Here is a 15279-nt window from a genome sequence, read left to right as displayed (position 1 = left end):
AAAGTGTGATAATATACCAGCTGAGATTCTCTATATGTTGCAGATCTTTGATTAGTAAAAGAGAGACGGTTACCAGATGAATGCACTGTATCCTTATCAACCATATAAAGGATACAAACAATTCAAATCAGCAACTGTCATTTTCACCTATTTAACAATTGACATGTATTTTAAAAAACATTTGGGGAAAATTCAGTATATTAATACACAAGAACCTTCAATTACCCCGTGGGTAAATCAAAATTGATATATTGTCCGAATGATACATGTATAATGTCAATCTACAAACGAAATGAAAAATAGCATATACACACCCAAACCCCAACATACTTTGAACCCTTTACCTAAAGATTCATGTGCAAGATTTTAAAGGGACATGTTTTTGATATATCTGATTTGTACTTTTAACTTTTGGGAAGTAGTTTGTTTGAAATTTTTTGTCGACGATGATGAGTCGTTCCACCTTAACAAACAAACTTGCGATTTAAAAGATTTACTCAAGCCTCAACTGTTGATCACTTCTTAGTGGATCTACAGCCTAATCTTTTTATTTTTCATTTACAAAAAAAAAATAATCTCACCAACTTGAGGCCAAGAGAATTGGATGAATAAATATATTATATCTGTGTGGCAGTTTAAAAATTTCATTATAGAATTTCCGATCAATGATATGTGACCCAATGGTGCTCAGATATGGCTTAAATTGTTAGTCAAAACAGATACACGATTTTCCACTTGCCCTTTACATGTTTGACACTTACGCATACATCATGGTCCCGACTCCGTGCTTCATGTTCTTATCATAACTGCCTTCATAAACCTCACTGGAATTTGATCCCAATGTCTTCATGATTCCATATCCTACAGAGAGAAATAAACCTTTCCTCATAAATCCTATTCAAAATACGTACAAAAAAGGTATCGTATATCAAGTACAAATACCTAAAATCAAAGTTTTACAATATCTATGCATCTCTAATATCATTTATCCTAATACTCGATACAAGAAGGGAAAATGTTATTCATCCAATGTATATCTAGTAACTGACGTGCTAACGTAGACTGATATTTACCGGTAGTTCATTACTTTATTCATTACGTATGCCGTTTTTCTGCGACTCACCGTGCTTCCTATTTCTGTACCACTCGCCCTCGTACATTGATCCGTCCGCGTAGACCATGGTGCCCCGCCCATGTAACTCCCCTTTGACAAACTGTCCAGTGTATTTACTACCAGTCTGTGAAAAGAACCGCATTCCCTTGCCATCAATTTCACCATTGGAGAATGTACCCTCGTAGTAACTGCCATCAGCCATCTGAAGTTTGCCATGTCCTGCAGAGACAAAAAATATAAAGATACAGGCTACAGTACACTACCGGTACATACTGAAATTCATATCATTGTTGAAATAAATTATCTCCTTCGCTTCTGCAAATAGAATAAATAGAAAAAAAGTCAAAATAATTTCAGAGTATGATAATAGCATTTTACATTTGTTCTATAATCAGAATTTGGCAGAAAAAACTGAAGTTCTAAAATGTTTAGATTCTTTCTAAACCATCAGCATTGAATTACAGCTTTTATTGTGGTAACTGTTAAAAAAAAATGTAAATTCAAACAATGATAAGGACCTATGAAAAATCATAATATTTCATTGAATTAAAACTATAATCATTTATGAAAATAATGCAAAAATCAGAAAAGAATAAAAGAAACAGATTGAATAAGACTTGATCTATATTCTAGACATGCTTACTAGCAGTATGACCCACTTTCATGCAACTTTTGATTATAGCAATCTAAAAATACTAAAACCGGACTAATTGAACTTTCTTACAGGCTAGCGGACCAATCCGGTATTAAAATGTGACATGTTAATCTCATACTTCAAACACCTAAAACAATCTTAATAAAATAAATTGAAGTTTTAGAATTATAGATTATTTCCTAACACTTCAAATCCACATTTAATATTTGATACTCCATCTAATTCTTTATATCTTGTAACGTAAGAAGCTCTCTTAACATATGAATATTCTGGTACTTATTATGAATATTCTGGTACTTATTAACAACAAACTACTCAAAAGTTCAATTAAATGCCTACAAAATACATGTATAGTTATATAAAGGATCAAATAGTTGCTACTTGATCTCTATCTATTTACGTGTAACTCAGCTTGTTTTTCTCCATATCTGTACATGTAACACATTAGGGTTTTTATCTCTATCTGTTTATGTAAGTTACCATGTTTTTATCTCCATCTGTACATGTAACTAGTCATGATTTTATCTCTATCTGTTTATGTAACTTACCATGTTTTTATCTCCATCTGTACATGTAACTACGGTAGTCATGATTTTCTCTGTATCTGTTCATGTTACTCATTATGTTTTTTTTCTCTATCTAATCATGTACTTTTCATGTTTCTCTCTCTATCAGTACAAATAACTCATCATGTTTTTCTTTGTACATGTAACTAACCTGCATTCATGTAACTCACCATGTTTTCTTTTATCTGTACATGAATCTTTTCATGTTTACTTTAATGAATTTCATTATGTTTTACTCTTCATCTGTTCATGTACAGGTAACTTTGCATGTTTTTCTCTGTATATGTACATGTAACTCACCATGTTTAGTTCCGTTTCTCCACTGTCCTTCGTATCGGAAATATTTATTTTCATACTGGTAGATTCCATGACCTAAAAAAAGCATGTATGTATGTCAATTAGAGAGAATGGAGAATTATGTTTTCCTTAAATGAATAACTTATTGTAACTAAATGTATTAATGCACTGTAAATATTAACATAAGTATTTTCAACAGAAGCAAAAATATTAAACTTTTGATTTCTTCCTTTTTTACAAATATATCAAATTAAATTAATACAGTAAAACACGCTTATAACGAAGTCCCAGGAAAGGCAATTTTACTTCGTTATAAGATAACCATCCAATGTATGTACATAGATATATATAAGGATATCTTGTTTTCCTCTTTAAATAACTTTTTACACAGTGACAATTTGATTTATCATACCCATGAGTATTGAATATAATTTTTACATTTGTACAAGATGTGTCAACTGCACCTATTAAACTCTGCATGTCCTTTCCTCTCATTTTGTAATGCTAGTGCATCAATGATTTAATATTTCAGAACCCTACTTTGGAATAAATGAACACAAATACATGAACACAATTTAATAGATTTGGTAGATACACGCCTATCATTTAAATAAGATTTTAAGATTTAAAATATTTTTCAGCAATAAAAAAGTATTAATAAAATGCAATTGTTATAACACTTCAATCAAATAACTGCTGATTAATGTGTTTATCGATAACATTTGTAATAACTGAACAAATATTTCATAATCATTGAATATTCGTACCTGGAAATTGAGTAAATATTAAAAGTTCAAAACAATGTTAAATCTTATCAAAACACCATAGAAGCATTAGGTTTGAAAAAGTTCCAATTACATTTCCATCTTGTTCACTACAAACAAGGGAATGGTTTTTAAACTTTTCATGCAAAAAATAAATCAGAATGTACATTTACTGCTTGGAAATACAAACACTTTAAATGTCATTTCTATCTTAATATTCAAAAGAAATATCTGACAAGCATTGTAGATCCAAAGAGATGCATTTAATGGAATTTTACACCCTATAGTGTTTGCTCACTCCCTTCACTGAGTATGTCCTTATGTTCAGAAAGTTGTTGGATTCGCATATCTAAACACATTTGTGATCAATTCAAAAATTGCATTGCATTGCTGGATAATTTTTAGCAACATTTTACTTGTATATTGCATGTATTAGATCTCAAATTATCAGGTATTTGACTAGTTATGTACAGGCAAATATCTAAACATAATAAAATCGCAATCTACACTTAACCAATTTCTACTTCATCATCATCGCATACACAGCAGTAACAAAAATTATGAAAATATTTATAATCTCTAAACGAAAGGAAAGCATTTAATTGTTTACTTGATGATTATCAATTCTTAAATGACACATCAAATTTGTTGTCACTCTGAGTTCCAATAACAAAGCTTACAATTTTCTATAAATTTAATAAGTGCATCAATCGGTCATAATATTATAAATGTAAACCATTAATTATTACAAGCAAACCATTGATTTAATTCTTTAAAAATTGTTAAACATAATATCAACCATTAATTTCGGCACAGCATGATTTATAATTAAATTCAGGCCTATAAATTAACACATAAATTTGTGTAGCTCCAACTCCTGAATTAGGTGTGACATGTGACTGGGGTTAAAACAAGACACAGATAACAGACACACCCTGAACTCACCTGACCCCCGCTTCGGGAAGGGGTTGACGCTGTGTTCCTTCCGCTCGGAAATTTGTCGAAGGGGCCTGGCTGGAAGAGTTCTGGGAGGTTTAAGATGGGGTAATTTAAAATATTCTAAACTCTGATTTTTATTAATGGCCAATAATACTCTAGCACCATCACTACAGGTCTCTGAGGAAGAATTTTCCACATTTTTTGGTAATTCCCATTTATATTTCTTTTTAAAGTTTGTATATTTTGTAGAGGCAACTGTTGGCATTTTGGTGGCAAAATTAAACCAAAGCACAAAATCCAAATTTGTGGTAAACACTTTAAAATTAAGAGATCAATCCTTTTTTATGAGTGTACGTTTCCAGCTGAATTAATAAAACACAATAGTTCTGTATATCCAATGTGTCCATGAGAAGAAAACAAGAGGATTTAAACTCTTCAATGATATATCACATGATTGAGTCTGTTCTTTCCTTAATTCACTGAACTACATTTGCGTCTACGGTCTACCGATGCAATGATTTAAACCACAAACTCTTACCATGATCATACACTAGGCCTGTGGGCCTTAAGTGCTCACATACTCAGGTTTTATTAGATATTCTATTTACAATTGAAAAAAATTTCTTCATAATCCAATTAGAAAAAGACACTTGTTTGTTGATGCCCAAAAGTAAAGTTTCGATAACTCAGCGTAGTTCTTTAAATTTACACATGAAGTGTAAAATTAGACGTAACTTTTTCCTTTCACTGCATGCCCAGATTAAAATGTTTTGAAATGAAAATGACCTTATTATATAATACAATAAAGGGGAAACACCTTTCGTCACTGAAACCCTGAAACTAGTGGAAACAAACTGAAGGGCAAAAGCTGTAACAGCAATGTCTCAACTCCTATCAGGACCAGGTGAGCATTTATCTGGGTTCAATTTTATTAATTTCTTAACACAGTTCATATGACCTCTGGCATGTGCTTCAACCCCTGTCAGTTACTAAGTCAAGGAATTAATCAGCTTACAGGAGAAAGTACAGGCGTAAGTTGTTTGGGGTAGCAATCAATCAATCTCCACCCAGAACATTTTGTGTGTGTGTCCCAAATCAATGCAGTCGGTCGGCATGTGAATGCTTCTCTAGTCCTCAAGTGCATGATCATTTATCTAAATCAATTATATTTTACATGTATATGTCATTATTATGTTCATCTTTATATTTAACCCTCTAGTTATCTAATATGGCATAGTGCCAAGGAGAGATATTAATATAAGTTGTTTGAAGTTGTTTATCAATCATTTTAAAAATCAATAAAGTTCCTTTTGTATTTGGATTTTAATTAGGTAAAAAACATAAGTTACATCCAGTCATTTGGAAAAATTTGAAAGGTTTGAACATATTTATTTACCAAAATTCAAAAAAGAACTACCAACATGTACAGTTACACTACTATTGCTCGTTTTTTTCCAGTATTGGTTTATCCATTACAGGTGAAGAAATGTAGCCTGGCAACTTGGCATTATATTTGTGATTAAAATCATAAAACTTTGCTCAAGATATTCAGTGATTAAATGCAAGGCAAAGAATTATACCTTAATCCCCTATCCATGGATTAATACAGAAATTATTAAAAACTTAATCTTGTTGAAATGTTTAGCGGTACAGCTTTGATATCAAGAGCAAATACACTGCTCCGACTGACACAGACTTCAATCATTTGTTCATAGGTCAACACCAAAGGTAAGAGTAAATCAAGTATATCAAGCAACTGAAATCTTAACCACTGAAGCCAATTAATTATTATACAGTATTTAACTTAATTAAGTTCATCTGCTACTATTCTTGAGTTAATAAGTGTATATTGTTCCTAAACAAAGGGGGGTGGGGGGAAATAATGAATGAACTACTTGTATGATGACAGCAAATTTTTAAAATCTTTGGAAAAATCTATATCAAATACTGTGTTTAATCAGAAAATATCTGACCTAAAAAGGGAATTTTCACATTGTTAAGAGGTAGTTTATTGGTAGTAAAATAATCATGGATAAATCTATAAGTATTAACAACAAGATCTTGCAGGTTCCCTTTTCAAAGATCAATAATTAAGACAGACTATATATATCTATTGATTAATTCATAAAGAACCCAATATTTATCTATGTGAAGTGTCCAAGAACAAAAGATGTTATATTAAAGGTTAATACCATAATAAAAGCTTCTCCATGCAGGTAGAGAGGCGATAAGTAAATATATAAGATTCCTATGTTTCTGTACATCAAGTTTTAATTACATATTGATCAATACATGTATTATATTTGGGAGTATCTAAACTTTCGGTTCAACATGTATTGACATTTTTCAATTGCAGAACTCCCCATCAGCCTCTAGGTTAAATTTTTATTGAAACTTAGCTATTGCAAGCTAATACTTTATAACTTTATAAGTAATAAAAGATACAGTATCAGATATTTTTATAGATAAGTGCAATAATCAAATGCTGACTCATATTAAGTTTTTTTGTGCCATTGGAAATCTTAACCATTCATGAAATTGTCTTAATATAGAATTCCTTCAAAGACATGCCAGTACCTTTAATTTGATTAACATAAATTTGGCACCCCCATCCATTACCGTATCAATTCGTTGTAAATCAAATGTAATCAAACCCGTGGTTATCACAACAAGAAATCAGCTAGCAGTGTTTTTTTTTAGTTCCATCTGTATTTTGAATCGTCATTGTTTTTATCTTTGACAACTTAATGTTCTCTCTCTGTAGTCTTAGAGATGATTAGAGATGATCTCAAGTTATTCGACATTCTCTCAGTGGGTAGAATAAATCTACTTCTGATTATGAAATAATTTCTAATTACTATAGAGTGATGTTTTAACAAAAACATTCTTTTAGCTTCGATCAGTATATTCTAATATTGTTTTTTAAAATATTACTTGTTTTTGGTATATTAATGCATTTTGGTCACTATTTATGCAACTGAATATCTAATCTCATCTAAAAATATCTTTGAAATTACATACTTGACCGAAAATGATTCACAATATGACAATTAAGTACTGCTCTACATGATTAAACAAAATTGTTTATTCATCATTATATGTGCATGTTATATGCATGGGGTAAAGGTTTTCTCTGTTAATATAACCAATTTATTTAGATTTGGCACACAATATTTTTTACATCTGCTATACTGCAGAATAAAAATTAAATGTACATGTCTTTTAGCGGTTAATATTTGTATTGAGAGTTGAATCAGATTTTTAAATGCTACACTCTGAATTTCATGCAAAAAATGAATCTCTCTTTTCTCTATTATATTAAACATACTCATTGAATATCTTATAATCATAGTAATTGGTAAGTAAATCATTTAATATATAGTGACACAACTGTTTCAATGTTTACATTAAATTGAGTGTTAACATGGATTAAACAGTCAATATGTTGCACTGATAAATTTTTGGAACAGATTTACAGAGACATGAAGAGCGGATTTTCACCTTCTTATATGTTAACACATTAAAGATATATACATGATTATTCAAGCTTAGTCATGTTATATATTTTGATTTTGATTACTCCTTTTGAAAATTCAATACCAGCTGATAAAGCATGCATGTATTTAATCTGTTCTGATTTATACCTTATATAATTAATGCACAAGAGCTTCTCTGCATGATAATTCAAAAGCCCATGCATATAAAACCAACAACCTAGAATCAATAGATTAAAAGCTAGAGATCTGCTTATCTATAGTTATAAATAACTGTTAGAGGCAACCAACTATTGACCTGGTTTCATTATGCATGTGTACTGACAATTTGAAATTTTATTATAATAATTTAATATTTCTATTTTAACATAACTTCAAAACTATAAAAAGTAGACTAAGTAAAAGTTGATTGTGCAATGAATATTTTCTTGAAAGACTTTTTTTAAGACAATGAGTACACATGCATGTACAAATTAAAGTTAAAAACTTAATATGTTGAAATTAAAAATAAAATAGGTTTTTTGAACAGAACGTTTATAAATATTATATGTATTTTGAATATTAAATATTATATGTATTTTGAATATTATTTATATACGTATTTTTGTCTCAGTGTCGTTATACTACCATGTGCATTAGCAAATATAAATCCCTGGTTCAATAGTAAAACAAACAGTCGTGAAAAATCAAGAAGAATAACTCCTGTAAAAATGCATGGCGTACTGTTCTTCAGCATCTCTCAATACATACATGAACAGTTTATAACTAAATCACGAGGCTTAATGGCCCCGTAAGGAGAGTCCAAGAAAAAACAAAAATACATTATACTAACCAATGTAAACAAAAGGGATCTATATATGAAACATTAACATTTCGTATATCTACACGTGTTCTTCTATACCCTATTTCCTTTCTATGTGTTTACACAACAACTTATAGAACCCAATATATAATAAAATTTCCTGTATACAAAATCAAAATGATAGCTTACCATTACGCTTGTCTCTGAATTTTTCTCCAGCATAAGTATTACTTCTGAATAACTTCAACTCCATGATGTTTATGCTGACGACGATTATCGTAACCCCTTATGACTTTTCTTTAATTACGTAGATAAGTCAAGAAACAATCCGCACTGCTCTTCTCGCACCTTGCCGTGAACTGACGAGATATTAAGATGGAAAAGGGAAAGACTATTTTTCTCGATGTAAGTTGTACTAGGTTGATGGCGAAAGCAGAGAGCAATTAACTTGCTACTGTAAGGAGACATGACAACGATTAATCACTTAATTGTGCAAAACTATAGACGCACGATCAATGGAAATCAGATGCATTTTGACTTGCGTCTGAACCCATAGATTTGATCATGTTTATCAGCTGTTTTATATATAGCCTTTTAAAGTGTTTGGTTTAAGGAGTTCTGTTAGATGTTTCTACTTGCCAACATTTTGGTAAATATCGGATTTAGAACGACACATACCGATGCTTTGAAGTTCACAAAAGGGGCGTGGTAGAATTCATATAAATTATAGACTGTCTATGTTATACCATTATGATTATATATGAGTGTCCTGTTGAACTCTACACGTTAGTTGTTTGAAGAAAATGATTGTCTACATATTGACTTAAAATATAACTACACTGTCAATTCTGTACATGTCCTTTACGATGAAGAGATATATATATATCCTAAATTTTAGTTCTCCAGAAACATATACCGGTACCGCCATACATGTCCCTGAGTTCTCTAAAACAGAAAAACTGGACAACCAGATCCATTTCCATTCACTAAAAATCACTTTCTGTAATCATGGTAATGTAGGGATGGTTTATTCATTGTAAGACAATACCATATGAGTACTGCAATTTGATTGTTGATACATGTATTTTTAAGCCTGGCCGTATTTAAAAAAAAATCCTCAACATTTGAATATTAAATTATCAAATCCTTCCAAAAGCTGTAAATATATTATTGACAACATGATGATAGTATAAAAGGGTTTGTAAAAGTCTTGCTTGCAGGATGAACCCATTTTAGTTTTCTGAATTATCAGATGGAATGAAGAATTGTTTCATCCCAGTAGTATTATACAATAATTTGTATGCATTAGATCTATTGCATAATATTTGCTGTGTCAGAAAAAAATTAATGCTGTTTTCTAAGACATTCTTATTTTTCATTTTCATCTTTTTCAGATTTTTAGAAGAGCTGACAAGAATGGTAAGAGTATTACATCTTGACAACAGAAAAAAATAGAATGAGTTAAGAAGTCTGTATTTAACATACAAAGTGTGTAGGCCTAATTAAAAGCTTTTTGTCAGGTTATTCCATTGTAAACTTCACTGCTTTGCTGTGTTTTACAGATGATGGAGCAATATCATGGGAAGAGTTTGTTCAGTTTTTTGCTGATGGAGTCATGGGGAAGGAAGAAATGGAGAAATTGTTCAATGATATTGACACCCACAACACAAAGTAAGTCAAAATAAAATCAAAGCCATGATATTGACATCCACAACACAAAGTAAGTCAAAATATCGACACCCACAACACAAAGTAAGTTAAGATAAAACCAAAGCCGTCTTTGACAGAATTGTTCAATGATATCGACACCCACAAAACAAAGTGTTGCTTAACTAATTGTTTATTTTTAGTATATAAATTATAGTGCATGTTTTGAGGGTATCAGGTGAAATTGACATCCTCGAGAAAACCATGGTTTTCGAAAGGTGTCACTTTCAACTGTTACCCTCCCAAACTGTCACTATTCATATTATTAGGTATACTGAATGTCTTAGTTTTAAAGAACGCATAAAAGACTTCTATGGAATGATGTGAATTCTATGGCGAACCATACGCACATAATTTATGCGCATGTTACAATTCATTGTGTTACCCATTGCCAAGTGTGTTGCTAACACTTAGGGTAATAGGAAGGATTTTAAACTGCGTCTAAACCAATCAGATTTCAGTATTTAACTTGAAAGTATAATGTACATGTTAAAACCAGTATCGGTGGCATTGAAGACCTTCCCTTTGTGTATTTACAGTAACATAGACACGGGGGAGCTGTGTGAGTATTTTAGCAATCACCTGGGCGAGATGAAGGAGATTTATTCCCTGCTCGATGATCTTAACAACAAGGTCACCAATGTATTGCAGTCCACTGCCCAGGTAAAGTACAGATGTGATGCCTCTGCTGTAGTTAAGAGCTCAAACTCTGTCAGACATGCTTGATTTGTCTGCTTTTTGTGCATTTTCAAAAAATATATGTATATCTTTACAACACTGGAAGAAAGAGGATCTTTAACTAAAGTAAAAATCCAAAATTTTATCATGGTGAATTTCAGTCTTACCCCCAGAAGAACAGAACAGACAAGTTCATTACCCGTTTCCTTATGAGGGAGTGTATAAATCAACTGACTGCAGTACAGCGCCCCCTTGAGTCTGCTTCAGATCACATGGATGAGGAAGCAAGAGGAGACAAGTAAGAAGTAGTCGAAAATGAAATTTTAAAATGGTTTGACAATTGACAGCATTAGTAATGCAGATAAATGTCTGCTTTTCTTCCTTAATATTGTCATTATTCAATGTGTATGTACACTTTGTGCATGATACAAGTAAAAGTTCTCTATTTTGTTATTTATAATAGCACAGACATCAAACCTATTGAGCTCCGTGATGTCCTTCCCAAGCCAGATGTTATCCCTGGTCGAGTTGGGCGTCGCACTAAGCGCCAGATGAGCGGTCAGACCCAAACTTCTGTAGAGGGTAGGTCACTAAGTGGATGTTTGGGATTTGTCTGATATCCCAATTTAATTGTACATTTTTTCTCTCTCTTGATTTCATATTCTTTATGCACAGTTCTAATTTTGTATGTAATCCCTTTGTCTGATCAGAATGTGCAGTAACTGTAGATTCCTTATTTTACGCGATTCTACCGATATCGTGAGAACATATAATCGAGAATGTCAAATTTTTATTATAGTTTCATGTAGTTAATGCCTTAACGGTACATATGTCCGAAAAGTAAAAGCGAGATTTTGAAATTTGCGAGATATACCTCTCACGATTTTACGTGGATATTTATTCCTCATGTTTAATTAGGAATATACAGTATATTGTCTTTTAAATTTCTTTTTCTAACTTGAAACTAGAGATATAAGTTTATGTATTCTGAAAAGTAAGTTTGCTTTGTAGGATCGATGACTCCCTCAGCATTGACTGCCCAAGTGGACAGACTGTCTGACCTGCTCGATCGATTGGAACACGGAGTAAGTGTCTCCCAATTGTTTGTTTTAAAACAGAGCAAATTTTTATACTGATAGGATCATATTTGTATCTATAGATGGACATTAACATTTAGACTAATCCTTCATTGTGCACCTTAAAAATATATCTTATTTTGAATGTACTTTGCATTTTAGGTCAACTTTAAGGGCTTTGTGGATGAGGATCTGAATGCTGTTGAAGAGGATCAGGTAAGAATCAAGTGGTTCTGAACTTCTGAATACTGTAGATTCCTTATTTTATGCCTGTACCTAATTCTGTGATTTGCCTGTTTTTCACTAAACCTTGAAAACATAAAATCATGAATGCCGATTTTTAATCAATATTTCGTGTAGTTTACATGTGTCCGAAAAATTTAAAATTTGTGAAATGTGCTTCTCGCAATTTTACCCTGATATTAATTCCTCGCTTTAAATTAGGAATCAACATATGTTTGTATGAAAATTCCAGTGCTGCGTTTTACAAAAGAACTTACAACAAAGTCGTACATATTTTTAGTCTTAGTAAATGCTCTATTATGAACAAAATGTATATAAAACCATTTCTTTACAACTATTTTGATTTGTATAATTATATTTTACTGTCATTAAATTGAATCATTGATTAATTTGTGATTAATAAGCATTCATTAATTTGGTCGTAAGTCATTAGTTCTTTTTTAAAACTTAAATAGTTTTTTTTTTTCACTTCAGAGTGATAGACCCTAAGGCTTTTCCAAAACTATGTTGGTTTATTATTTATCATTAAAAAGAGAATATGAATGAAAACGATGCAAATGAGACTTGAGGCAATTTTATGAAAGGATCAACATTTCTTTTTTAGATTTATTTCAGTTTGTTAGGCAAGAATTATTCTTAATGGTATTTAAAGATTTCAATTTTTTTTTAAAGCCTAGGAATTGGAGGGGTTTAGCAACAGCATTATAATGATAAGTTAAAATATATACCGTAGGTTGAGCTATAGCAATGTCTGATACCTAGCATAATTGTATTAAAAGACTTTAAAAAAATTTTTTTTAAAGTCTAGGAATTTGAAGGGTTTAGCAATAGTATTGATGATAAGATAAGATATATAGGTTAAGCAATAGCAATGTCTGATACCTAGCGACTCTAATACATGTCTGTTGTGTGACACAGTACCTGCTCCAGCAGAGGAGTATGGAGGTGGCCAAGGGGAAGGAGGATGAGTTCCGCTCCGCCCTCCGTCAGTACATTGAGGACACCAACGGCAGCCCAGGGGCACTCAAGTAAGTGTGGACCAATCAAACAGCTCTAGTAACCTCCACTGATAAATTAATGGAAAATCTTCATCTATGGGTGACTCTGAGTGATAGATGTCCTTGGTTTGCTTACAGTGTCAGCGTTAGATTCTTTAAGGACTCAGGACTGTTTACTTTGTATGAAGTGTGGGAATCGAAGGACAAAGAAAAGCAGTAAGTTATTACATTACATTACTTAATTTGTTTATTTAAATCAACTTTAATAATTCACTTCAAATCAATGATTAAAGTTTGATTCAACGCCTGTTAAAGTATTCTACATGTGATTTGATTGACAGTGTCAGTGTCTATTGTTTTAGGTACCGGGAGAAAAAGGGATTTGACTCAGTGTTTACAGATCTACTAGCATCAGGAACTACAGCAACTTCCATCACCTTCCCAAGTAAGACATTTTACCAGTAGATAATAAAAGCAGTGCTTGATAAAGATGATTGGGTGTGACTCTTGTACTAGCAGTTTTCTAGCAATTCATGTACTGTGATCACATGAACATTGTAGGAATATAAATGAAAGCCATTTATAGTGATTGCTAGCACTATAGGAAAAGGATTATAACTAATCATTGCAACTTCTAAATCTGTTGTGCAAAAAATATGTTGAATATTGAATTATTAATAAGTATGTTATGTAAATGGAAAAGTGTGTACATATGATTGGCATGTCATACAATGTTTATCAGAGCCTGCCAGTATGTCTTATTTTCATAGGAGTTTTGTTTGAAGACTGTTGGAATTTAATGAGAAATAAAAATAGCTATTTGATGTCAATGTTAATTATATATATTTAACAAGCTCTGTTTTTGTGGTTCCAGAGGCCTGGTGGTTGAAGAAATGAAGAGCTGTAATTATCAGGGAACAAAGCTATTTTACCTACTCACATAATAATCTATTGGACCGTGCAGTACCGGTACCACTCTCTGCCTACACATAACACCTATTGTACTGTGATGTCTCTACAGTACCTCTAACTACTTATATATTACTTTGTACTAGTGTTTGCAATAGTACATGACTGGTATATCAAAACTGTTTATCCCATTAATTGTTTTCTTTATGGTTTTTTTACCTGTTTATTTTATTTCAATGCCAATCATGACATTAAAACTTTTTTTTTATTAGTCCCATTAGGACAGTTCTAGTTTTTTTATGGCTTACGGCCATCTAGTTGCCGGATAATCTTTACGGCAAAGAGTTCAGTTATCTGAACATGCGCGACAAAAAATAGTTCTATTCGAATGTTGCAAAGTTACCTGTTTGTTGTTCATAATAAATATCTTTAAGCAAGATTATACTTTCCATATGTTATTATCACTTATTTTATTGTAACCAATATTGACTTTATTTAAATAAACCCGAAATATAACGCGAATGAATATTAACTGCAGTGTTTTCCCTAGGCCGTTTTTGCGTAGAGGTATAGGCCCCCGCCATGCATCACACAGTGTCGCCATGCTTTCCGCTATGCATACTTACATGTATTATAAGCAAACAATCTTTTCTTAATTATTTCAGATCCTAACAATGATAAGTAAATGTAAAGTTGTCGTTATTTCGTTCAATCTTCATAAAAACGTTTGCACCCGCAGAGAGCGTCGCTAACTTCGATCGACATCGATCTCAGCAAGAGGGAAAGTGTTTAACGGTTAAAGAACTGAACTTATGATTGAGGTATATTGAAACTGGGAGTATAAATCGGTAATAAATGCATAAATAGAGGGGCAATTACTACTTGTTTTAATATAATGTGCCTTCTTCGACACCTCCGCCATTATCGAATGTTGGGGATTTTCCAAGATCTAAAAATAGCACAATGTTCCCTCAATGGTGTTACCTTGGTTGTGCTATGATTGAAGTGTTTATTTGTCGTAAAAATATTGGAAACTT

At 31.9% G+C, this 15279-nt stretch overlaps 2 protein-coding genes across 11 annotated transcripts in view; one reads left to right on the top strand and one right to left on the bottom strand.

The window, feature by feature from the left end:
* LOC105326140 (MORN repeat-containing protein 1) overlaps positions 1 to 8965 on the bottom strand; it is a 21821-nt gene extending 12856 nt beyond the window's left edge. For 5 of the 10 annotated variants that reach the window (XM_034482369.2, XM_034482364.2, XM_034482370.2 and 2 more), the window contains exons 1-4: positions 4342 to 4871; positions 2636 to 2707; positions 1124 to 1333; positions 762 to 861 (exon numbers count right to left, since the gene is read on the bottom strand). In XM_034482369.2, coding sequence (XP_034338260.2) covers positions 762 to 861; positions 1124 to 1333; positions 2636 to 2707; positions 4342 to 4600 — 641 coding nt within the window. In that variant the 5' untranslated portion in view covers positions 4601 to 4871. Of the gene's footprint in view, positions 1 to 761; positions 862 to 1123; positions 1334 to 2635; positions 2708 to 4341; positions 4872 to 8820 lie in introns of those variants that run through there. The other 5 variants (XM_034482372.2, XM_034482366.2, XM_034482375.2 and 2 more) reach the window with 4 other exon arrangements.
* On the top strand, positions 8943 to 15279 carry LOC105330571 (N-terminal EF-hand calcium-binding protein 1). Its single transcript, XM_011432329.4, has 12 exons — positions 8943 to 9036; positions 10026 to 10050; positions 10194 to 10302; positions 10878 to 11001; positions 11178 to 11314; positions 11480 to 11598; positions 12028 to 12101; positions 12255 to 12308; positions 13254 to 13363; positions 13472 to 13549; positions 13696 to 13778; positions 14208 to 15279. Exons 1-12 carry the CDS (start codon positions 9007 to 9009, stop codon positions 14228 to 14230), a joined length of 966 nt encoding a protein of 321 aa, XP_011430631.3. The 5' UTR covers positions 8943 to 9006; the 3' UTR covers positions 14231 to 15279.

This window comes from Magallana gigas, chromosome 3, assembly GCF_963853765.1.
Source record: "Magallana gigas chromosome 3, xbMagGiga1.1, whole genome shotgun sequence".
NCBI classification, from domain to species: domain Eukaryota; kingdom Metazoa; phylum Mollusca; class Bivalvia; order Ostreida; family Ostreidae; genus Magallana; species Magallana gigas.
This window is presented reverse-complemented; position numbering and strand designations above follow the sequence as displayed.

What these genes read in the sequence shown, in the direction of transcription:
- LOC105330571 (XM_011432329.4), top strand. Translation starts at nt 9,007, where the DNA reads ATGGAAAAGGGAAAGACTATTTTTCTCGAT. An exon ending in GACCCAAACTTCTGTAGAGG is followed by an intron (nt 11,599 to 12,027) that starts GTAGGTCACTAA and finishes TTTGCTTTGTAG; the next exon opens with GATCGATGACTCCCTCAGCA. An exon ending in ATGCTGTTGAAGAGGATCAG is followed by an intron (nt 12,309 to 13,253) that starts GTAAGAATCAAG and finishes TGTGTGACACAG; the next exon opens with TACCTGCTCCAGCAGAGGAG.